This window comes from Vanessa tameamea, chromosome 27 (genome assembly GCF_037043105.1).
Source record: "Vanessa tameamea isolate UH-Manoa-2023 chromosome 27, ilVanTame1 primary haplotype, whole genome shotgun sequence".
In the NCBI taxonomy this organism is placed as follows: domain Eukaryota; kingdom Metazoa; phylum Arthropoda; class Insecta; order Lepidoptera; family Nymphalidae; genus Vanessa; species Vanessa tameamea.
This window is the reverse complement of record NC_087335.1, coordinates 7,148,845-7,173,634: the sequence shown is the minus strand read 5'-3', so window position 1 is coordinate 7,173,634 and position 24,790 is coordinate 7,148,845. Positions and strand designations below refer to the sequence as shown.

The window sequence follows — 24,790 nt, the reverse complement described above, 5'->3', positions numbered from 1 at the left end:
GTTTAACACAAATGTTTGACAAAAAAAAAATCGATAAAGTAGCCAAGGCTATAAGCAACACGAAATGGAATGTAAATCGTTAAAACTACTCAATCGAACTGTCATAATCATAGGAGTTTGACGAATTGATCGATCATTTTCGAAGCTTCTAGATTTATTTGCGAAGTGATCCCCACCCAATAAACAAATAAACTTTATTAACCTCAAATACTGACCTTATGGCGGGGCCCTGCCAGTGTTAGAAAGAGAGGAAGACCAATATCTCGTTAGAAAAACTGGACAACAATTGCCAAAGATAGAATTTAATAAAGATAAAGATAGATATTAAGAAGAGAAAAATGGAAAGGTTTGGAGGAGACATTCCCCTCACATAAGAGAGGTTCTTGCATGCCTGCATGATATATTATTGGAACTTTTTTAAACTCATGTTTTTAATCTTATAATATATAATTTATCAATCCAATTAACATTATACCCATAAATAGATTATTCATGCACATTATTATCTAATATTATAATTTATGTATGTGAGAAATAAAAGGTTTTTTATTCTATTTCAATTCTATTCTATTCTAACAACAAATAATTCCATACGAGTAATACAAAAAGCGGACATAACAACATATAGCTACATATATCTAACGTAGCAATATAATAATAGTTCTTCTATTGTTCAAAACTCTTTCGAGGAACTTTAGCTAATTTATCTCAACAAATTTACTATTAGGAGTTACGTATATACGCCAATTGTTGAGATGGTAACAACTTTAACAGTTAGAAAATTTACGAAAATAGACGCGGGAAAATCTTGTAGCATAATAGCTGTAAGAAATATTTTCTCTGTCCTTAATAAATATATTTTTTCTCTCATTTAAAAAAAGAAGTTATCTTCCTGATTTATAACCTCGAGTAGCGGAAAAAGCGCTTCGGAATAGCGGCCGCACTCAGCGCTTCTCCTCGCTTCCGATTAAGAGGAAATAAAATAGTCCAATGTTGTTCAACATTTTTATTATTAATATATTTCTTTATTCCAATTGTCGCTGAATTTTTTTTATATGTAATATATAATCAAAGGCAACAACTTACGCTGGACTTCCATATGTCATATTTAGTAAATAATATTTTAATCAAGATAAATATGATTGTATGACGATTTTTTGCCAAATCTTCTCGGTAGATTAGAATCCGAACCGGTGGTCGTTTTACATTTAATTAAATACTCTATAACACTTCACTTGGCGTACGGCTTCGTGCAAGCCGTCTGGGTTGGTACGATTCATTTATCAGATATTCTACCGTCAAACAGCAAAATGTATTATTGTAATGTTCTGGTTTCAAAGGCAAGTGAGCAGAGATAAGTCACATAACATCTTAGCTCCCATGATATGTGGCGTATTGGCGATCTAATTATAGCTTAATTTGTATAGACCGCTAACACCAATACTGGATGGGCCAATAAGCACGTTCGACTACCGACATTAAAAAAAAAATTGACGAGCGAAAGTGATTTCAAGAGCTTAAAATAAATAATATTTAGTTTCTATCCTTTGACTAATCAACGTTTATAAGACGTAAGACCTTTATTAATCTGGATGACAAACAACTTAAACTATAAAATACTTCAATTTATATTTAATAACTTGTAAATAATCTAACTAATCTAATAATACTTCCGTAAAATAAACGAATGTAAAATTTAAATAACGTTAGTTTGTTTATGTTAGGAGTGAGGTAATATCCTTCTTGAGCAATTTACATAATCGGCCGGCTCACTGGGAGCGAATTAAAAACAAGTTATTGATCGCAATTACGTGCAGAGATTTGTAAGTGAGTTTTATAAGGAAATATGATTATCTTTATTATACCTATATATATATATATATTATTTTTTTTTTAAATATTGGACAACATCACATACATTACTCTGATCCCAATGTAAGTAGCTAAAGCACTTGTGTTATGGAAAATCAGAAGTAACGACGGTACCACATACACCCAGACCCAAGACAACATAGAAAACTAATGAACTTTTTCTACATCGACTCGGCCGGGAATCAAACCCAGGACCTCGGAGTGGCGTACCCATGAAAACCGGTGTATACACTACTCGACCACGGAGGTCGTCGAATATTATAAGCCGAGATGGCCGAGTACAAATATGGATATTAGTCAAAGATTGCTGAGTTCAAATCCGGGCAAGTACTACTGAATTTGAATGTGTTTACTATTCTCTTAGTAGGCATGACGAAAAACATCGCGGGGTAACCTGCATGAGGATGAAAATCAACCAAATGTGCATTCGCCGAACCGGTGGAATAAGTATCACAACCTTTTGAAACTTGCCCAGCTGTGAGACATTAAGAGCCTTACTTGTTTGTTAATGTGGGAATGATACTTAATAATCTTCTAATGTACTTTTATTTTCATTTTATGTGTCTGTATGTGGTTTTAAATAATGCATCAAGCAGGTTTTTTTAATCTTATAATCTTGGTAAAAATATCGTGAGCGATACTATATTTAATAAAAAAAAAAGGGTTTTAATCGCAATATTTAAAATAAAAGAAGAAATACGAATATTTTCCAAAAGTATGTCGAATTTTATATTCAAACTTTTTTATTCATACAGTTCTATAACGATTTAAAAAAAAATTAAATTTTCAGAATATTTCCAAATGAAAATTTTGTTAAAATTTGAACGGACGTTCGCGATGAATGAAATTACTTATTTTATCGTACCGTAGTGAACGTATAAAAACTATTCTAACAATGTCAACTACGAGACCGTGATATTGAATTAAATGCGATGGTCTCTCGACTGTGACCGTACATTGCACTGAGACGGTGAGTGAGCCAGTGTAATTACATACACAAGGGACTTAACATCTTACATTCCGAGTTGGCCGCGAATTAACCGTGCAGAGAGTAGTAAATAACAACATTAATGTCTATCTGTAGAATTGACTATTTGCTACCACTTAGACCATTCGCCTTTAAATGTAACTAGTTGTCGGCTCCGGCTTCGCTTTAGGAGATAGTAGTCAGCTGTTCGGAATAAAAAAGTAGTCTATGTTCTTCCTTGGTATTAAAGCTTACTTCAAAGGAAATTATATTGAATTCAGCTCTGTTCCGTGAAAGAGCAACAGATAGAGTTAATAAACTTGTAGTCATTCCGTTATCGTGGTCCATTATAATAATAACTATATGAAAATTTGAAAATAACTTATTTGAATTTCGAAAGTTTTGGTTTCCAATATTTTGATTATTCAAACACGTCAATAGTGACTAAACAAAAACAAATGAGTCGGTTGACCAAAAAAAAAAAACTGATTAACTGAAAAGTTAATTAAGTACGACGGCAGCGTGTGTTTAAAAAAAAAAAAACAAAATTATTCAAATTGATTTATTAAAACTAAATAATTCCAAAATGTATGTGACAATTGGTCGATGTGAGAACCATGAGTGAAATTTTAAAATACAAATGTTACTTAATTCAAATTCACACAGAATTACCAAAACTTAGTGTTACCAAAAGGTTTGCGATTCGAGCTTTTACTACAATTCACTTGGTAAATCTTAGGATTTACATAATGGCATGGTAAATATTGAAAAAAATCATGTCATAACGTGTTCAGCCCATGGACTCGTAATCATGGGCAGTCGGCCGAAAATTATTTTCATAATTTAAATAGGTTAGGATTAGTTATTTAATTACTACGTTGAATACCCATATGATATGTTCCTAAGGTTTTGACTAATAGTTAATTGAAATAAATGATTAAAAATTACTCATTGTTTTATTCCTAAAACCAATATCTACCAACTGACAGCGGTAAAACCTAACATATACTGAAACCGAATGGTAAAAGCCCGAAAAAATCGTCCCATTTTTAGAAATACTTACATTTACCAACTCATATCGGTAAATCCGAAGAATTACTCTTATATCTTAAGATTATATGACATTTTATAGATGACGGTTATCTAGAAGAGATTACTGTTTGAGTTTTAGCAATAGCAGTACCAGACCGCCTTTTGTTTTTAGTTAGTACACAATAAAGAATAATACTTGGATTAACTTCTATAGTGATGAACGAGAAGGTTATTTTGTAATGCCCATGTGAGAAAACTACTAAACCAATAAATAAATGAATGAATAAATAACAAAAAAAATATTGGACAACATCATATACATAACTCTAATCCCAACGTAAGTAGCTAAAGCACTTGTGTTATGGAAAATCAGAAGTAACGACGGTTCCACAAACACCCAGACCCAAGACAACCAAAAAACTTTTCTACATCTACTCGGGAATCGAACCCGAGACCTCGGAGTGGCGTACCCATGAAAACCGGTGTACACACTACTCGACCACGGAGGTCGTCAAAACATGAAACAGAAAACTTATATCAGAATACACAACGCTTTACAGAGTAGGTTAGTATATTTCAATCATTATATATTAAGACTATTTACATGACAAGCGTGTATTATGAAGCATGTTCTTGTATAGTATAAGAACAGCCATATCGGGTTATTTAGTAATGATTTTTGAACATCAGGACCAGCTAGCGTCTCATATACGATATAATCGTTTTATTTTGGCCTTGTTTGTACCGGATTCGATCGATCACCGGTGTGTACACACAGAGCCCTCTGACCTCCCCAACACTCCAGAGGGTAGACTAGCGAAAGGGGTTGGAACAATCGTCCCGTCCAAGACACCCACTTGTAAACGTTAAGCTCTTTGTGGCAAGATAGAAAAGAAATATTACGGTAAGGAAAAGATGAAATATGTATATGTTTATTTGTTACCGATAACCTTGGGATATATAGGATCAAGCTTAGATTATAAAATAAAAAGCGTATGGAGCGCTCGGTACATTATAGTGAAGCAACAAAAGCGAATACAAAACCGAAAGTGAAAACAAATATATGCCTGATAGGATCGACGCGTCGATTCGTTAATACGTCAATTGTAATTAATAATCAAAATATGATTTATTCGAGTAGGCTTTCACGAGCACTTTTGAATCGTCATTTTAAAGAATTGTATTAGACTTAAATCTACCACCGGATCGGAATGTAGATCATAACGAAAAGACCCGACAAGAAATTCAGTAGTTATTCTTTTAAATAAATAAAATCAAACGCTAAGCTTAAAAATTAAAAAAAATAAACTAAAAATCTCCCTCAAAATCTTTCAACGACAATATTGTGATAAAAAGAAAAGAAACGAATGGTGGCGTGGGACACCCGTTTGAGACGAAGTTGCTTTCACAATAATATTATGTATTAAATAAGAGGTACAATGAAATAAGTTAACGATCCTTAAAAATCATCCACGTTTCCTTATTCAGCTATATACTAAACACGTAAGCCCTCCTAAAGCCTACAATTCGTGAATTCTATCCGACGATTCTGGGTTCAATCCCGGGGCAAGCACCATAGCAGTAAGAATTCTAGTGCCAGTAATTTGTATTTATCGTGTCGTGCTCAGCGGTTAGGGAAGACATCGTGAGGTAATGTGCACGTGGTAGATAAGAATCTGCAACCCTCATTGGAGCAGCGTGGTGCAGTAATCTCCAAGCCTTTTCCTCAAAAGGGAGGGGAGGCCTTTGCGTGGAGTGGGACGTTAACAGGCTGTTACATTTTCTTACGATTTCTAATGCAGAACAAACCAATTATTTAATTTTGGGTTTTAAAATGTATATTTCTCGTATTTGTTTAGTTTACTTAATCAGTCATTTTAATTTACTTCTAATTTTTTTAAATATTGTTATCCTGTCCGTAAGATGTGCTGATTCAAACAAACTTCAATTTCTTTCAACTTTCAGCAAAATTAAAGACCATTGAGCTAAGCGATGTTTCCAAAGATCAGAAGATGTTTCCAGAACACTGTTTGATCTTAGCTCATACTAATCACCGAACGAGGAGTTCACAGAAGTTTCCAAGTATATTCGCTATGCATGCGAAGTTTTAGGAATCGATTTCGTGGACGGTTTCTGGGTTCAATTAGATGTCCCTCTCGTTATAAAACAAAGGGCAGCAGACGGAGCGGCCGGAACATTATAACAAGGCAACCAATTCCCGCTAGTACGAAACGATGCGTCTTTTTGTTAATACGTCAATTAATAATTAAAGTGACAGCACTTTTAAAACCGGATATTTGCACTCGATTTTTTTTCTGTATTCGCTTTTCTTGCTTTACTATATTGTCCCGCGTGCTCTATCTGCCTTTTGATTATGCCTTATGATGTAGAGGTTCCAACATAAGTTTCAGTCAATCGAAAGATATTCTTTATTCACGTAGGTACTAGCACTTTTGAATTGTAATGTTTTATAGGATTCATTTTACTGTAAAGCTTTCACCGGTTCAGATGTAGATTCTATCGAGACCACCATTTTACAGTATTTGAAATACAATATCTATATCTTAATTGGACACGATTAAAAATCAAGAAGGGCCTTTATTTCTTATATTGATTGTATTGAAACCAACTCCACGGTTTTTTATCTATACTAAAATGAGAACGAGCGTAAACTAGTCACATTGTTTTGAATAATATGCCTAATTTATAAATAAAATTTTATCAAAAAAAATATTATTTAAATAATTACTTATCCCGCACGGCAATCTGACAACTCTGAACCATATCACCGTGTAATTAAAATAAATGCGCCATTCAGTTACCTCGAGTGCCATAATTTCTTCGTATTCGTCAAAAATTGGAGCGCACTTGAAGTGAACAGATGTCACGTTGACGCAATTTGAGAAGGACCTCGTTCTGACGACGAATCAAAAGCGTCGTCAAATATTTCAAACATCCTGTACCTAGTCACGGCTGGGGGGAACATCGAGTGCATTATCCGCTATTAAACATACGTGCCTTGCACTTGATATTGATTGATATACTACTCTATTATTAATAGTACTAAGTACAACATACTTCTCCTACATTCGCATCCCTTCTTCCACTGATCATCTTTAACATAATCTATTGAAATATTTAAAAACGTATATGGATACAATTTTCGATGTCTTTGATCACGACACTGAAAACATCAACCATCACGAACCGAGATTGACTGATCGGTAGAACACGTGAATGAATTTACTTCATCGTATGCCTTTCCGCTAACTCATCAAATACTCTACTCATAATACTCAATACTAAGTATTACCATTTGCCAATATTATAAAAAACGAATCCAAATCAAATCAAATTCCTTCATTCAATATAGAAGCATTACACTTACTTATTGATTGTCAAATTAAACCCTACCATCGGTTCGGAAAAGAAAATACCCTGACCTGAGAAGAACCGGCGTAAGAAACTCAGCGGGTCTTTTTTGTCAATTTTATTATTTACAAATATTCAATATGAAAAGAAATAGCCAGGAGGCGATCGTTTCATTCCTAAGGCGTACAGGTAGCATTTTGAACGCTTTCTGAGATCCTGTTGTAGAACCAAAAGGGTTACTGACTCTATGCAGTCGTGTAACAGGAGTAACAAGTTAAAACGCGATTACCACTGTTACATGTGCAATTTCATCACAATTCATTTATAAATCGTCTCATATGTCATTATACTCCCGGCGGTAAACACATTGTACGCAAAAATGAGATGTTTCGGATGAAAACCTGCCATATCCACTAATCCGCATTGAATCGTAATAGAGTAATTTCCAAGCCTTCATCGAGCGTAAAAGAGGCTATTGACTTGGCAGTGGAACACATACGGGCTATAGAATACCAGTACTATAGAAATCACGTGTATAAAAATTCAATAAAATTCAACACTAAGAGTAAATGTATACGAGTATATGAATAAAAATAAGACTCACCTTCGCAAATTCGATTTTGAGAGTGCAGCATCCGGAGTAAATGTCGCAGCCGTGTAGAGCTTCTTTAGCTCGCGTCGCAGATTCGATGCTCTCGAACTTGTGGCGTTGAGTTAAGGTTTATTTTTCTTTGGCAAATATTGTTATTTACACAGATAACATATGATATTGATTTTATAAAATAACGAACTTCATAAATCATATTTAATATTGCAGATTTTATTAGTTTTCTGTTAACAATGATTCCCAAAGTATTTAAAGATAAGAATCTCCTATTTAATGAAGGCGAACCTTTGGCTATTGGTAAGTGAGTCTTAACAGTGAAACAGATTTAGACTGGAATTAAAGTATACTTAACGTCCCCTGGCTTAACGCATAAAGTACTTCCTTTGTCCTTTTCATCAAGGTAATGTATGTAGGTCCTTAGGGAGCTCCATCTCAAGACGACCGTTTATAACTTGCTATGAATTAGAATTCCACGGTCACGAATAATACTAGTTAATCTACTTACAAAAGATCCGACAACTTTTTGTCTACTTTCACAATGAGTACACACAAGCAAAAGCTTATCACATAAATTGTTTCTTTTTAACATTAACGATGCTGATTTCATTTTGGCCGAATTTTAGGACCGTGCAAAAATGCTCGAGCCCACTCCAACATTTAGAGAAGTTATTCAGATTACTTACGCCATCGTGTTTGCACCATCAACCTTCGGTACTAAGATGTTATTATCTGCCTGCAGTTATAATCTCACCCTTCAAATCGGAACATCACTTTACTAAGTATTCCTGTTTGGCGGTAGCATATCTAATGAGTGAGTCCTACCCAGAGGAGCTTGCACAAAGCCCCTCCACCAAGTATAGAATATTCATTATACATAAGACCTTTAGTATATAAAGACTTTATGTGTAACGATCGCTTTAACGCGTCTAATATTATTACATATTAGAATGCGATTTGAATTTGACGATAATACGTGTGCCATTAAGGTCCGTAAAAAATAAAAATCAAAATAGAATAAAATAGCTTGAGGACGTGAAGCTTCTAAATAATAAATTTAAAGTCCAATAAAAGAGTATTTTGTTTATAAATTAAAGTAACAGTTTATAAATATCTTGGCCTAAGGCCATTTTAAACCGAAAATCCTAATTTATAATAATGTGTGGGATGGTACAATTTTGTCTATCAACGAGCAAGTGTAACGCCTCTATATTAAATAAATATTTTTGGTATAAAGTTTTTTTCTAACCCATTGGTGCAGGAGATGAATAAATTCAAAGTATTTCCTAGAGAAGAGATATTTGCTCTGAATTCTATTTGCATACATAAAACCATTGCATATTCATATAGATGATAAACTAAACACAAAATGGATCACTAATATAACATATATGTTGTGTATTATCTCCAAAATCGTTAGTCGCTTCGCTTCCAACTAATATATTTTTTGTCGCAGACGTCGACAGACCGTAATTTAGTCGAAAAGTTGGACAAATTTGAATAAAACTCCCACGGAATTGACAAAAAACAATTTAGACAAAAGTTTTAATGGTATGTAAATATACTTTATATTGATGTAAGGAACAGATATGAAAGTATATCTCTCAGTATATTTACATAACTAATATATCTTGTTATAGAAATATGATATTATCTTTAGAAATTGACTGAAATCAAAGGTAAATTACGCATAGTTTTGGATGATTCCCATTGGCCCATTGGTCTCGATTCCAGGCAAGCAGTAGTGTTAGATTGTGCCTAAATTGTATTAATTTCGTCGTAAGATAACCTACACATGTATTTCTGCTTCAGGTACGTCCATTGGTGCACATAGGAAAATCGTGGTGAATAAATCTTCAAATCCTCATATTGCGAAGAAAAAAAATCTTTTGTGTAGGAAATTTACAGAATGTTTCTTTTGTTAATAGATAAAATACGTTACTATTCAATACATCGATTACATTGAAACATCCGATCGCTCCGTAGGTCGTTGGACAACTGACCCTTTGAGCTGACTGTTACACTGTTGCGATTTTGAACTACCACTGAGCATTCATTCATTTTTTGAATTTCAGTACTTAATTATATTTAAGATTTTGGTTATTATATCGAAATATCGTTAAAATTAAGTATAATATGCGTGTAACCCGAGTCAGTGTAGCTGCAGGTACAAGAGACATAACATCTTGGTTCCGAAGGTTAGTGGCGCATTGGCGATGTAAGGAATACATCTTACAGCGCCATTGTCTATGGGCGGTGTTGACCACTAACCATCAAGTGGACCATTCACCATCAGACTTGTCTGTCTACCTATATCAAAAACCTTTTTTATATGTCATTTTGTGTCAGATTACACTTCTGTTATGTGAACCTTATTTATATGTGCTAAAGATTTTAGTTCGCATATTAAATGAGAAAATATTTTCGACTGTAACATACATCAGACTTTTAATAATACCGAACGGTGAAGTTTGTACAGAGAGTTTATATGGTTGAACGCGCTGTGCTCAGGAAATACAAACCCGATTTGAATAATTAAATTCCTGTTAGATAGTTCATTTATTAAGGCGGATTACGGGCTTTATAAATTCATGCAACGGCCCGTAGCAGCGGAGCCGAGACCACAAACGTCAACCTACACGGCAAATCGTCAGAAGGAGGTACGTATAACAAATTTAATGTTTGTGAAATAGGAGATGCACGCCTCGTACTAGCTGAGTAAACTATTGTTGTGGGTATAAGCGACGAATTATAATGACGTCACGTCGCGATGAACATGTGTTAAGATTATCAGCGTATAATTTTATCGCGTTTTAACTCGATGTCATTTATGAATCAATGTTTTTCTCTTTGCTCAGATTAAATTATAGTATTCCTTCAATAATTAAATAAGTACCCTTAGTCCTATTTTACGACCAGAAGAACTATAGACGTAAGTGCGTGATGAAGTATTAATTTCTCATATCTATAAAAAATAATAATTAATGTTATATTTATTATAATTCAAAAATATATATGTGGTTCTACTTATAAATAAAACATCCCAAACGGATTACTAATAAAGATTGACCAATTGATTTTATTTATTAGGAATACATAATATAGCTCTTTAAAAAAAAAAAAACAAAATACATAGTAATATTTTAAAGTTCAAAAGTGTATTGCAACTATAAAAAAAAACTTAGCACGTTCCAAAATCAAACAAAATTAAGCGACTTTTAAATGAGTCAACCTTTTAATCTACCATATTTCAAAACAACACTCGAATACAAAAAAAACAAAAAAAAAAACGCATTACAAGACACAGAGATAAATCACCGACATTTTTTCTGAACGAACAATATACATAATGAACGAATGAAAACATTCATTCGTCAGACACGGCACGGTGTAACATTCCACGTGGCACGTGCTCCATATATTTCGCCGTTACAGTTTTTTTCAAACAAGCCGACGTAAATAAAATCGTCTAGTTTTATTTATTACTCTTAATCTGTATCAAGTCACACGTGTTTTAGATTATTCGACGAGATTTTTGACAAACGACGTTAATATAATTAATTTGTTTTCATCTCTTATTGTTTTGCGAATATTTTTTTTTCTTTTTTTTTTAAACGTCTTTTAATAGCGCTATGGTTTATGTGTTATTGTGGTAAAAACAAACCTAGCGCAAGCTTTAAGTTTAAGTGGAGGGTTAAAAAGGAATATTATTAATTCCTTATAATAAGAAATTACTACAATTCCTTGTAATATATATTTTTTTCAGTAAATATTTTTTTAAGTATAATTTATTGGGTGCGATATGAATTTAGTTTGTCCAGTGGTTAGCTTATTTGACCGCAGACGACCAGGCTACAGGTTGAAACCCCGATTTGGACCAATAAGAATTCGGTTTTCCCCAATAGAAACTCAAGAGTCTAAAAGGGGGTAGAGTAGTAGTGCGGTGCTTTACAGCCCCTTACTTCGGTACGCATGTAAAGCAGTTGGCCCCTGAAACTCTTTAGTGTTGGATTTTCCGTGTTATTATGAACTAAGTATTTAAATATTTTACGTGTTATAAACAAACTTTGTTTGCGCAAACATTCGCGCACCATATTATCCCAGCAGTTTTCCCTTGGGAATTACCGCCATGGTCGTCATCGTTGAAAATCATCATAAATATCCCCCGAACAACAAAACGCAATATGCAAAATAAATCCGTAAATAACTTCCGAATCGAAACAAAAAAATGTATAACCGATAAAAACCGTTATTACTAAATTTTAGAGACCACTCTCTGAAAATACTATTTCAGAGAATCCAATCCATCTCCCGTACTAAATGCTTCAAAGCCATTTTTACAAACACAAGACTCGAATTACGATATTCAACAAAACAAACATTATCATCATAAACATAAAGTTATTTTGAACTTTATGTTTATGACGATAAGGTTTGTTATATATAACACAGGATAATGAAATAATTTATTTTACGGCCACAATAAAGAAGTTATGACACTAGAAGGGGAAGTGGGTAGTTTGAAATTGTTTATATTAAAATATTAATAGTAAGTATAAGATTTTTTTTTATAATCTGCTGTTTGCTATAAATTGATACATAGTGAGAATTAAATTATCTGAACTAATTAGCGAGGCGTTCTTGGGTAATGCCTATTTGAAAAAGGCTATTAAAACCGTGTCGTGGGTGACTGTTGGCACGAAGTTTCGTTATATATATATATTATTTAAATAAGAGACACAATGAAATAAATTAACAACATTTGAAAAGAATAGTTAAACAACAATGACGATATTAAAAATCTCGTGTGAATTAAAGCAAAAAACAAAAAACAAAAATAACACTATGTTTATACTATTATAATAAATGTGAAAGGAACTCTGTGTGTCCGTCTGTCTGTCTGTCTGTCGATCATTCACTACCAAACCAATGAACCGAATTTGACGAAATTTCGTATGAAGCAAATTTGAGCTCCAAGGAAGTACTTGCACGTGACAACTAATCCCTAAAACGGGAGCGGACGACAACTAGTATGGTACAAAACCACTAGTATACACTAGAAGGAGACAGAGACGAAGGGGAAGAGAGGGAAAGGCCGTCTGGTCTAACGCTTTTCTTACGTGACGATTTCTGCCAGTTCACTCTACTGTAAGAGGACTATGTTCCAAAACTCTGCAAAGAGTTGCAGCGGGTTTCGGAGAAGTATTAGTATATAATATAATATTATCATATAAGTAGTTTCAATTGCCTTAAATTTTAGCTATTATATTATAACCTTTATCACATACACAAACTTATGGCTGTCCGTATATAATTATATAAGTGGAAAACGGGTAGGTACCGCCCACTCATCAGATATTACCGCTAAGCAGCAGTACTCAGTATTGTTGTGTTCCGGTTTGATGGGTGAGTGAGCCAGTGTAACTACAGGCACAAGGGACGTAACATCTTAGGTCCCAAGGTTGGTGGCGCATTGGTGGTGTAAGGAATGGTTAATATTTCTTACACCGCCATTGTCTATGGGCGGTCGTGACCACTTACCATCAGGTGGCCCATTTGCTTGTCCGCCTACCGATATCATAAAAAAAAACCGTTACTGGTTGAATTTTGAAAGTAGAATGAATAGACAAATTGTCATAAGCTCGTGAGGTCGCTTACACAAAATACAGTATGAATGATATCAGTGCTACACCTCAATTTATGAAAAAAATTCAAGGTTAAATGGTCTGTAAACTTCCACCCCTGAGCAAATACCACTTCACGACAAGCATATTCCACGTTACTCAAGATTGATATATATCTATCTTTACAATAATCAAATGATGGAATTTTTCGAATTTCACCAATAGTGACAATACGGGGCAGAAAAACTTGCACTCTTAGAAGAACAAGGGTAGCTTTGAAGCCGTATCTATCAAAAGCAATAGATCATTTAAACATTATAAAAAATGTTACGGCAAAATTGTGTCCGTAGTAACAATCCTCTCTCCGAACTAAAATTAATACGAACTTAAAACCATTTCGCATTGCATCGTCCACCTGTTGGTCCATCATGATTGAAACCATCCAGAGATATAAAAACTAATTTCAACCTTATTTCATAGGGGATAAGATAGAAAGTCGTATAGAAACAAGGTACAGGTATATCTGTATATTTTTATAAAAACCACTATCAAATGTTAAGACGTGTTTATTTATGTATCCTTTTTACTGTTAACGATAAAGACCATGGCGATCGCTGTTGAGGCGTGGTGCGAGTGCTAACGGTGAAACGTAAAAATAAAACAAATAGATATTTATTTAAAGTAGTAACGTTGTATGCGCGAATAATTCAATATTCGATTTAAAATATACGTTTTTGCTTAATACTAAAAATTCGTTACATTAGTTGACCATAGTATCGAAGAATTTTACCGAGAAGAGCCGGCTAGACAGCTCAAAAGAGTAACATTTGGAACGAAGAAAATACTTTAGTATGGTATTAATTGTAAGTCGTTTAATTCATAAATTTATCTCACCCTTATTACCTTAGTAAATAAAGTGTATTAAATTACCAATGTAACAGAATCGTTGGAAAGGAAACTCCCGATTTTCTTGCGGGTTCTAATCGGAGTAACTTACAATCCGAATCGGTTATCACTCGATATTTAATTATTCTTGTAAAATAACGATTCCAAATTGCTCGCTAGAACCTACTTTAAAGGGCATACTTTGATTCTTTTTTTATATCTATATACTAAGATTATAAATGCGAAAGTAACTGTATCTGTTACGCCATCTTATTAATGAAATTTGATATGGAGAAGGAAGGACAAAGGCTACTCTTTATACCATACGAACACGCCCCCCCCCCCCCGCGCACCACGCGGGCGAAAAGCTACTGCACAATAATCCGGTCTATCTATCAAACTACATATACGTTCATAGTCGTTCACGTGAAAAAAGACAGACAAATTTTACTATCCCCCTCATCCCATGAGAGACCTACATTACGATATTCGGGCTACGATGGTACAGTAGATATTTTATTACAACGTTGTAACATAATTGTAATGAACAACAAAATATATATTTCAAACGGATTACCTTACCCTATTATTTATTACTAGCGGTCGCTCTTTCGTCGAAATTCGACGGAAATTCATTGCTTATAGAAATGAGACTTGATATTCAAAGAAGGTCCTTCTTTGAATATCAAGAATATTATTTAATTTAATGTAATGTATTTATCAGATATTCTTTATCAGGTAAGTCTTTACTTGGTGGTAGGGCTTTCTGAAAGCCCGTCTGGGTAGGCACCAGTCACTCATCAAATATTCTACAAGAAATACTTGTATAGTTGTGCTCAATTGAAGGGTGAGTGAGCCAGTGTAACAACACGCACGAGGGATATAACATCTCAACTCCAAATGTTAATGGTGCATTGGCAATATAAGGAATGGTTTCCATTTCATGTCTGTGGGCAGTGAAGGTGGCCCATTTCCGTCCGTCTTGTTATAAAAAAATATTTCACTCCTCTTGTTTTGTTTAAAAAAAAAAGGCTACAAGTTTTCTTCTAACGAATTGACATATAAAGTAAATATACAAAAATCAATAATTATTTATTTGTGCAACTATATGATTTGCTAATAAATAAATAACCGCCCGCTTTGCTTGGTGGAAATTAAATTAATAAATTAAATTCAAAATATTTTTTTACAGAATACGTGTTATGACTCATATCTCCGAACAACTACAGATAAATAATTCTTCATTGAAAATATATTTTCCTAATACTAATCTTGACTATCCAAAGATTCGTTAAAAATATATTATTTTATTACTCATTGAAAAGGATATTCAACCATCGCCTGCACTCCATTCTTCTTAAAGACGACAATCCTCTGTACTTGGCCGTGTGGCGTGCTGATCGTGTGTATGACATCCTGAAACAAAAGAGAAACAATTAAAATCGTATAAAATTATATAAAATATATTCTATCAACACAATTATAACTAGTGGGTCGGCCGCGAAACATCGCGTTTATTCAATTTTTTTTTAAATTTCATTTCTTTGTAAACTGCATGTCACCCGTATACACTCTGCGCCAAAATTATGAAACATTATTTAAATGATTTTTCTAATGTGAAATAGTATACATTAGTTCAGTTAGAATCGTTTTTCGTTCAGTTTTTCGATAACAATTTACTTTAATTTTGTTTACGTTTATAATTTTTTTTTCTATACAGCCGTAGCACCCCGCTCTCTAAATGGCCAGTAACTATTTTCCGATCTCTAAAATTAATTCTTTGTTAAATTTTAGTACTTTGCAATCAAGAATCATCTTTATTTTTCTGCACATCGACGGCTGAAGCTCTTCAAAATGAGACCATAACCGTTTTTTTATGAGCAGCTATTTTTCTCATTTTTCTAGCTTCCAGTAATTATGTCATCCCATCGACAAAAATCGGCTTACGTTAATGTACGCTATTAATATAAAATATGTTCCACTAACACAACGTAGTGTCACAAAAGTCTACTCAGAAATATATCATCCCTTTCTTGTGTGTGAAGTTGAAAGGGATAGCAAGATTTACTTCTGCCAAATTAGTTGACGATTGTGTACATCATAAGGAGTACCTATAAACGAACTACAAGATAAGCCTATTTTTTTTAAATCCAATTCCGAAATAATCTATGGACCCGATAAAACACCTGAAGCTAAACTGAAGGTGCCATTTCGACGAAGCGAGTTTTTCTAACTAAACTTTTGTTTTAAATTTAGTTACCTCGATCTCGGCGACAAAGAGAAACATTGTAATTGTTGTATTTATATATATATATTAATAGATACAACAAAATATCTTAACACAACAGTAAGGGGTTACCTTAACACGAATTAAGAATATTTCGTAATGATTTTTGAGTTGGAATTAATATATTTAGAAGGTAATAATACTTATTTATGGTAATGTCATAGGTATAAGATCGGTATAAGTATTTATTTGAAGCTTAAATGCAATGTCCCATTGTTGGGCTATGGGCCCCTCTCCTCTTTGAGGAGAAGGTTTGGAGCTTACTCTATCATGCTGCTGCTGCACGTGCACGTTCCCTCACGATGTTTTCCTTCATCGTGCACGAGATGAATTATAAACACAAACTTCAGCACGAATTTAAGCAAACGAAAATTATGTGATGCTTGCCCGGGTTTGAACTCAGAATCATTGGTTAATCATTTTATAATAACTGGACCATTCAGAAAAAAATATGATTTCATTCCATTTTTTCTTTTCATATTTCAAAATACCTATACGAAGTAACCAGATGATCTGAGGCATTGATAGAATATCTAATAATAGAAGCACGGAGATCCCACGTGACGTCATTAGGGAGGCTATGATGAATGACTGAATAGAGTTTTACGCCTTCACACGTTCAGGGGTTTGAGGGATGTAATTAACTTGGCTGTCTTGTCTGTCGACGGAGTGTGCGGTCTTATCTAAACACATGATCGTATTTGATATTCGTGCATCCCAGCGTTTATATATGCATTTATCTGTGTTTTTTATATTATCATATAGGTAGGCAAATTGGCAAAGGCACTACTTGATAGTTAGTGATATTGGCGCTATACCAAACTTGACAATTAAGATGTTATGTATCTTGTGTCCGTAATTACACTCACCACTCAATATTCAATTAGGAACACAACAATGCCATGTATAGTGGACGATACGATACCTGGTGGTACCTACCCAGACAGGCGTGCACAAAGCCCTACCACGAAATACATCTGCGTGAAATACAGCTAAAACTGATCTAGTTATATTAAAATACGAGATTTAGTAACCAATTAATTTAACAACAATGAAACTCCACGAGACGATACAGCGGAACATCGTCTAACTTCTGACCGCATCGCCCTTAAGTTCCAAAGTTGGATACCAAATTGTTCTAAGCACTACTTAGTAACATTAAGTACCTAAATATTTATAATTGTGATTAAATACAGTGTACCGTAATATTTAACATCCTGTATATTTATCAATACTAATATATTTTTTTCTTGACAACTAAAAAAAACGACAAAATCAATGTACATTAAACTTATACCAGAAGACGCAACCGTTTCATATGCTTTAATATATATATATATATTGCTCGCATACAATAGTATAAATATATCTTAAAGCAGATAAAGATAATTAGGTATTTTTATATGCAAACAATTTTATCATACGTAATTTAAAAAAAAACACAAGCATAACAGCATCATTCTAAATATTATCATAATTCTATCACAGGAAAAGAATCGAGTTAGTAGACTGGTAACGATTAGACGCAATCATAATCTTTATTTTCTGTGATGTCAGAATTTTACAAAGCCCAGTAAAAAATCACGCTGTATACTATCCAGTAATCCGAGCTTAAACAAAATAAAGCAACACCAAATATAAAAAAATATGGAAACATCAGTTGTATAACAATAGGAATAAATATTTCTAAATAAAAAGAAAAAGTTCGTACGGAAATGTGACGAACAAATTGGGCGTTCTTTGTACAGATCTATTGTTATGGTTTCAATAAAATCGAGGATAAATTTGAGTGTTGTTTAACTTACGCGTTGTAGAATCTTCGGTTTATGGAAATTTAAAATAATTTATAAAGGTACAAACGAAACAGCTCAGTATATTTTTCTCCTTTGCTTTGCAACTGCTTTTTTTTTTTTTGAAATAAGAGAAGATAATAATTTGTTTGTGATTTGTAATTCATTTAATTGTTCCTTTTCAAATTTTCAATGATGATTATAATCGATTACTGGTCAAACATTAGTATTCTTCCAGAAATATCGTACGATTCTTCCCATTTAAAATCTCAATATATTTTAAATTATAATCAAACTTAGATTGTTAGCAAAATTCATTGTTGTAAGGAAAATTGAATATAAGCCAACCTCCTATGCTACAAATTCTTTCGAGTTTAAAACTTACAAGAAAAGTTTATTGTTAATTTGGCAAAAGATCAAATAAAGAGTAAAAATATTGGAAATGAAATGTAAAAAGTGTAAAAATATAAAAAAGAAATGATGTTTGATCTTTGCCAAAATGGACAAATCGTACATAGGACCAAACTATGGACGTTTTTGTGTGGTTTAAATACTTGAATAGAGAAACACGCTATTAAATATCATGGTTCAAAGTTAGAGAAAACGTAACATAAGGGATATGACACGTTAGTAGTATTTCCTAATGTTTTCTTTAAGAGACTGCCATTTGTAATCATTTTTTTCAAAATTGTTATTCCAAAAATATTATTGAATAAGATTATTAATTATTTCACATTTGTGGGTGCATTAAATATATTAATTATTAGTACAATGTAGACACTGAGAAATCGAGTCGTCGAAAAAATATAATTTTGAATTAAAAAAGTTCTCATCGTCATGCAATATCAAACCGGTTTATAAGTTCCAATCTAGTTTCTAGACACGTCTTTGGTCCGAAGCTGGAGCACTGGATGGCGAACTCGGAGACGTTGTCGGGGGAAATTGGAAAACACGAGACATTTAGTTAGTCGAAAGGGTAATGTAATCTTCATCCTAGATTGTGTTGTCTTCTAAAATGTGTCGTGTAATATTCAGCTCATGTTGAAATGAGGAAAATCTTAAGACCGGATGATAATTGGAGAGATTACACCTTCTGATATCTTGGTAATATTATTTCTAGCAACAATTGTCGAACATTACGTGCCAAAATCTTCTATTGGTTTTTTTCTTCTGTTTGATATATCGGGGAACGAGCAAATTAGCCATCTGATGGTCACCACCGCCCCAAGACAATGGCGCCGTTAACCATTTATTGTATCACCAATGCGCCACCAACCCTGAGTACTAAGATACAAAACTTAGTTACCAAGGTTGTGTTATTTATTTCATATTTTCGTCCAGTCATGTCGATCTGAACTGAAGATCAAATCCAGGAAACACCACTAAGTTTTCATGTAATTGGTCCAATATGCAAACCAACTCTGCGCTGGAGAAACATGACACAATGAAATCCGAAACCTTCTTGACAGGAGAGAAGGCATCCATGACTGAAGTGTACAGCGGTTAGACGGTAATTGGTCCTCTATCAATTATAAGCTAATAATGATAGAGGCACTTATGACTTAGATGTTCCGTATATCATCGCAGCGATCACTGACAATCCTGATTGAAACTAAAAGTGATAGTTTATCGTTCCACATGTTTTTTGATAGAATATTATTAGAATTAAGCATTATACTGCATGAGGTAAATTAAAAAAATGATGAGAGAATCTAGATGGTCCAGTGGTTAACCGACGATTGCGATTTCATACCCTAAGCACAATTAAATTTACATGTACTTTATTCGTGTCTATAATTCTTCTCGTGTTCGACGCTTAAGGAAAACTTCTTTAGAAAACCTGAATTTATCTACTTTCAATGAATTGCTAGTAGCAGGTTAGTGGACAAACATGAATTTCTAGGAGAGCATTGGAGCAGCGTGAAGGATTAAGCTACTAACCTTCTCCACAGGGGAAGGGACTACACGACACACAGGACATTTACAAACTGTTATTTTACTTACATCACAATCAAATGTATAATATACTTCATTAAGCTAGACTCTTTAAAATAACAAGTATTTTTAACAGATTAAACTAAATGTAAATCTACCTCCGGTCCGGTTAACGTGTGTTAATTATGTCAAAATAGATCTTTTCATTGATTTATAATCGTTCGAACGATATATTGACATATACCAGAGATAAGCGAAAACAATATATTACATATTTTCATAACAAAAACATTTCGAACATTTTGTTAGCATAACATTATTAAAAGCCGATCAACTAGTATGATTTAAGTTTTATGACTTATTAATAAAAAAAGCAAATTCTTTTAAAATTTTCCAGACACGTTCTACTTTCTGAAACTGGAACACTAGACAAGGAAAGAAGAAACAATTGATTTTTAAATTATTAATGTCGATATTCACTTTTTCTTAAATTTTTCATTTTGAAAAGAGTTTTTTCGTCAATTTTAGATAAAGTTTTTGTTATCGAATTACAGCTACGACAGCCACACGAATACTAGTCAACAGTCTTGGATATATGCATTCATATAAAAAAATCACATTAAAATTATATTCAATGACCTCTTTTACGTGTTTTTAGGGAAAGTTCAAGACGATCTATTATTTTGTGAGTAAAATTTGTAAGTTCACCTGAATCGGGCTGCCTCGAGGGCCCTTCGACTTTAAGTACTTTTCCATTTATTTTAGGTAGGTAGACTCCACGAGTTATTTTCTCAACAATTCTCGATCCAATTAAATTAGAGAGACTCGGGTGCAGGTTAACATATTGTTTTAGGTTGCTTAATACGACGTTGGAAAATAAAATTATGTGGTGACGGAAAATATGTAGCTCGTTCTATCTTGTTTTACTCAATACTACTAGTGTCATATACAAGTAGCCACGTATTGAGGCCCCCCTCAAGGGAGGCCTATCACTAAGGTTAGGTACCCTATGTTCCTTTCTTTTTCCATCCGGTACTTTTCATATAAAGTTCTGTTTTTATATACAAATAAAGTAAATGACTGAAATTAAAATTCCATTTCAAATAAAAACGCATACAAACATTTAACATTGCTGCAATGCTTGTTGCACCTTTTTTTTCGTCATATTGGTAGGCGAACTAACAAACCACTAGATGGTAAGTGGTCACCACTGGCCATATTCATTGGCATTTCAGTATTAATCATTCCTCATACCACCAATGCACCGCCGTTCATGGGAGCCAAGATGTTATATCCCTTGTGCCTGTTCGTAAACCGATTAAGTCAGCCTTTAAATCAGACTCCAATAAAACTGCCGTTTAATTTGCTGGTAGAATATATAACAAGTTGACACAGACGGACTTGCACGGAGTATTCAATAAAAGAAGCCACACGTGATATATACGCGTACGAAGAAAACATTCAACGTTTAAACTGCAAAACGCTCTACTTTGTCCCGTAATAAAATAAACACGTAACCGAGCACGAGTCACGCGACGAGAGGACAGAAGTATAAAAAGACGAAATAAACGACGATCGTCTAAAACGTCCGCCATCGCTGGTGTCGAATGAAAATTTTATTAAAAAACTTTGTAATGTCGGATGCAAATGTTATTGGGTTGGCGCTGGATTTCAATTCCTACAAGTGGATGTGCAATATTGGCCTCGCATTGTATACACCGCGGTGCGATATTAATTATACGCCTCGACGGTGAGAAACTTACGGACGATATGAATTTCTATTTTAATTTTATATAAAAATCTTGACTTATTAGTAAAAGAGCAAATTCTATTAAAATTTTCATAACACGTTCCACTTTTTGAAACTGGAACACAAGAGAACTTAAAGATGAAACACAAATGATTTTTAAAATTACGAATATCAATATTCGCTTCGTTTTCAATTTTCATTTTGATGAAAGGTTTTACGTTGAAGTGATAATAATTTTCTTTTAGAATTTCCGCTACGGCTGCTTATCTTAAGGACAAGCGGACTGATCTAAATAGATTATAGCGTGGGCACAACCACAGGTGTTTTCTGTATACCCTCATTCTCGTAAGCTTATTTTTTTTTCTATAATTCATCTCGTGATCGGCGGCGTAGGAAAACATCGTAATGGTATCTGCATTCAGCTTAGTGGAATATGCTCCAAACAATGCACAGGAGGCTTTAAACATTTATTATTTTTACATATGTACAGTATTGAGTTAAATATAAAACTCAGAATTAAAGCAAGTTGGAATTTAGATTCTCAGTAGTTACTCTTTACCACCAATTTAATTTATTGAATACGATCAAATTAATTATTGATCCTGTATGAAAATCAATGAATACTAACTCCGCGCTTTTTATTTACACTAATATTATAAATGCGAAAGTAACTCTGTCTATCTGTCTGCCTATTACTATTTAACAGCTAAACCACTAAACCAAATATGCTGAAATAGTTATATGAAGAGAGATTATACCTGACAATCAACTCCTCAAAAGCGAGCTGATTCGCGGACAATCATTAGTCATCTAAATATTCCCTAATCTGTATACTTTATTTATCAACGTTATTCTGACATGACATTTAAATTTATCAGGTCAAGTTAGAAGTAGTAAATCATGTTCGTATACATATATATATATATATATATCTTAATTTATCTGATCGTTATTCATATTTAATAACACGCAATACTTACAAACATTTACATTTCAATATTAAACTCAAAGCGATCCGAACAAATAAACAAACACGACCGTCAATTGATAACAAACAGATTTGTGTTTAATCTTGCAATATGATGTACGAAAACAAATTACGTATTGAATGATGATCTCAATAAACATTCGAAGGAAAAGTATTCACGATTGATTACTTCAATTTCCCTTTGAATATATTCATGTACATCATTCATTCAGGGACGATTCTAGTCGGATAATCCGATGAATAAAATATTAATTAATCGTCCGATTAAAAACAATAATAATATAATTTTAACCTAACATCATCTAATATATACATTTATTTAATTTTTCTGTAATATGACGATTAATAAATTCTATTTATCAGACTATCGGATATTTACAGACTTCTATAGGACGATGCCAGTCGTCCGATAGTCGGATACATAAATAAAACATTTCTTCCAACATATGTTTATAGATTAAATAATTTATGTAAATATTTCCTAGTCTAACAAGAATACATTTCAAATTTTGATTATGCCATGTAATGTAGATCAGTTCGTATGTGTTTCTCCAGCATGGTAAGGAGAGGTGCAAGAGTGGTACCGTCCGTGTCTCTTTATATACACATGTACGATCATTTATAATACCTATATGTAAACAATTTTTCGATTTACCGATGTTATTTACTAATCCACTCAACTACTTAGATATACTTTAATTTTCAACAAACATTAAATAAAACATACAATAAATTTCAAACAAATTCGTCAACATTCAAATACACCCCCAATGTTTTACGAATCCATAACAAATATCTAGATTATTCAAAATACCGACAAATATTATAATGTCCATTCAATATCAAAGTTGTTTATTTGAGAACTTCTGCGATTTGAATAGACTATAGGGGCTGTCTCGTTAGAATTAACATTCAGAACCGGTAGTAGTTTTACGATTAATTTTAACTTCTAAAATAACATCACTAATTTCTCGTAAGACCGTATTTTAATAAAGCGTAATTTATTGCGTTTTGAATTCATTTTGATAATCTTATATTTCCATATACATTTACTGCATTAAAAATAGTGTATTTTTTAATGCGAAGTTTACATATTTTTTTCTCACCATAAAGTTGTCTTAAGCAATCGCGAATTAATGACAAATGATAACTTATTGCACTATGGACGAATTTGTAAAGCGTTATACCCAACTGTGATTGGTGATCAATGACGTTCAGATAGCATTTTATTAAGTTTGTAATTACTCGTTTTCTATTAAACGGAAGCCGTAATATTTCAGGCAAATTTAAATTAAAAGAAGATTTACGAAAAGACGACCTAGATAAGCGATATTCTCGTCTTCTATGTAATATTCAAAGTAAACCAAATATATAAGACAACACGTTACATAACGATGCACAGTTTGCAGTTGATAATACTCGATTCAGTTCCTAAACTGCGAAGTTCGGAACATTTCGCGGCGATCTCTAACTTTGCATCTGGTTTAGATTCGGTCGAGATAAATCCTTCGTATCATGTGGTTCAGTAAGACCTTGGTTTAATTTAGTAGCAACAGAAACTATATTCGAACATTCTGGAGTGATTATAAGAACTCGAAATTCGATATAATGCTAACGGCAGCTGCTTAATCACTATGTTGCCCGCTTCAATATCAAAACAAAAAAAAAGAAGAATTTTTTAATT

The 24,790-nt window shown here is 33.3% G+C and overlaps 1 protein-coding gene across 2 annotated transcripts in view; it reads right to left on the bottom strand.

Moving 5' to 3' along the window:
- Nucleotides 1-24,790, bottom strand: part of LOC113391955 (heterogeneous nuclear ribonucleoprotein L) — a 385,528-nt gene that overhangs the window by 57,910 nt on the left and 302,828 nt on the right. For both annotated transcript variants that reach the window (XM_064219358.1, XM_064219359.1), the window contains exons 3-4: nucleotides 15,688-15,772; nucleotides 7,848-7,945 (exon numbers count right to left, since the gene is read on the bottom strand). In XM_064219358.1, coding sequence (XP_064075428.1) covers nucleotides 7,848-7,945; nucleotides 15,688-15,772 — 183 coding nt within the window. The remainder of the gene's footprint in view (nucleotides 1-7,847; nucleotides 7,946-15,687; nucleotides 15,773-24,790) is intronic.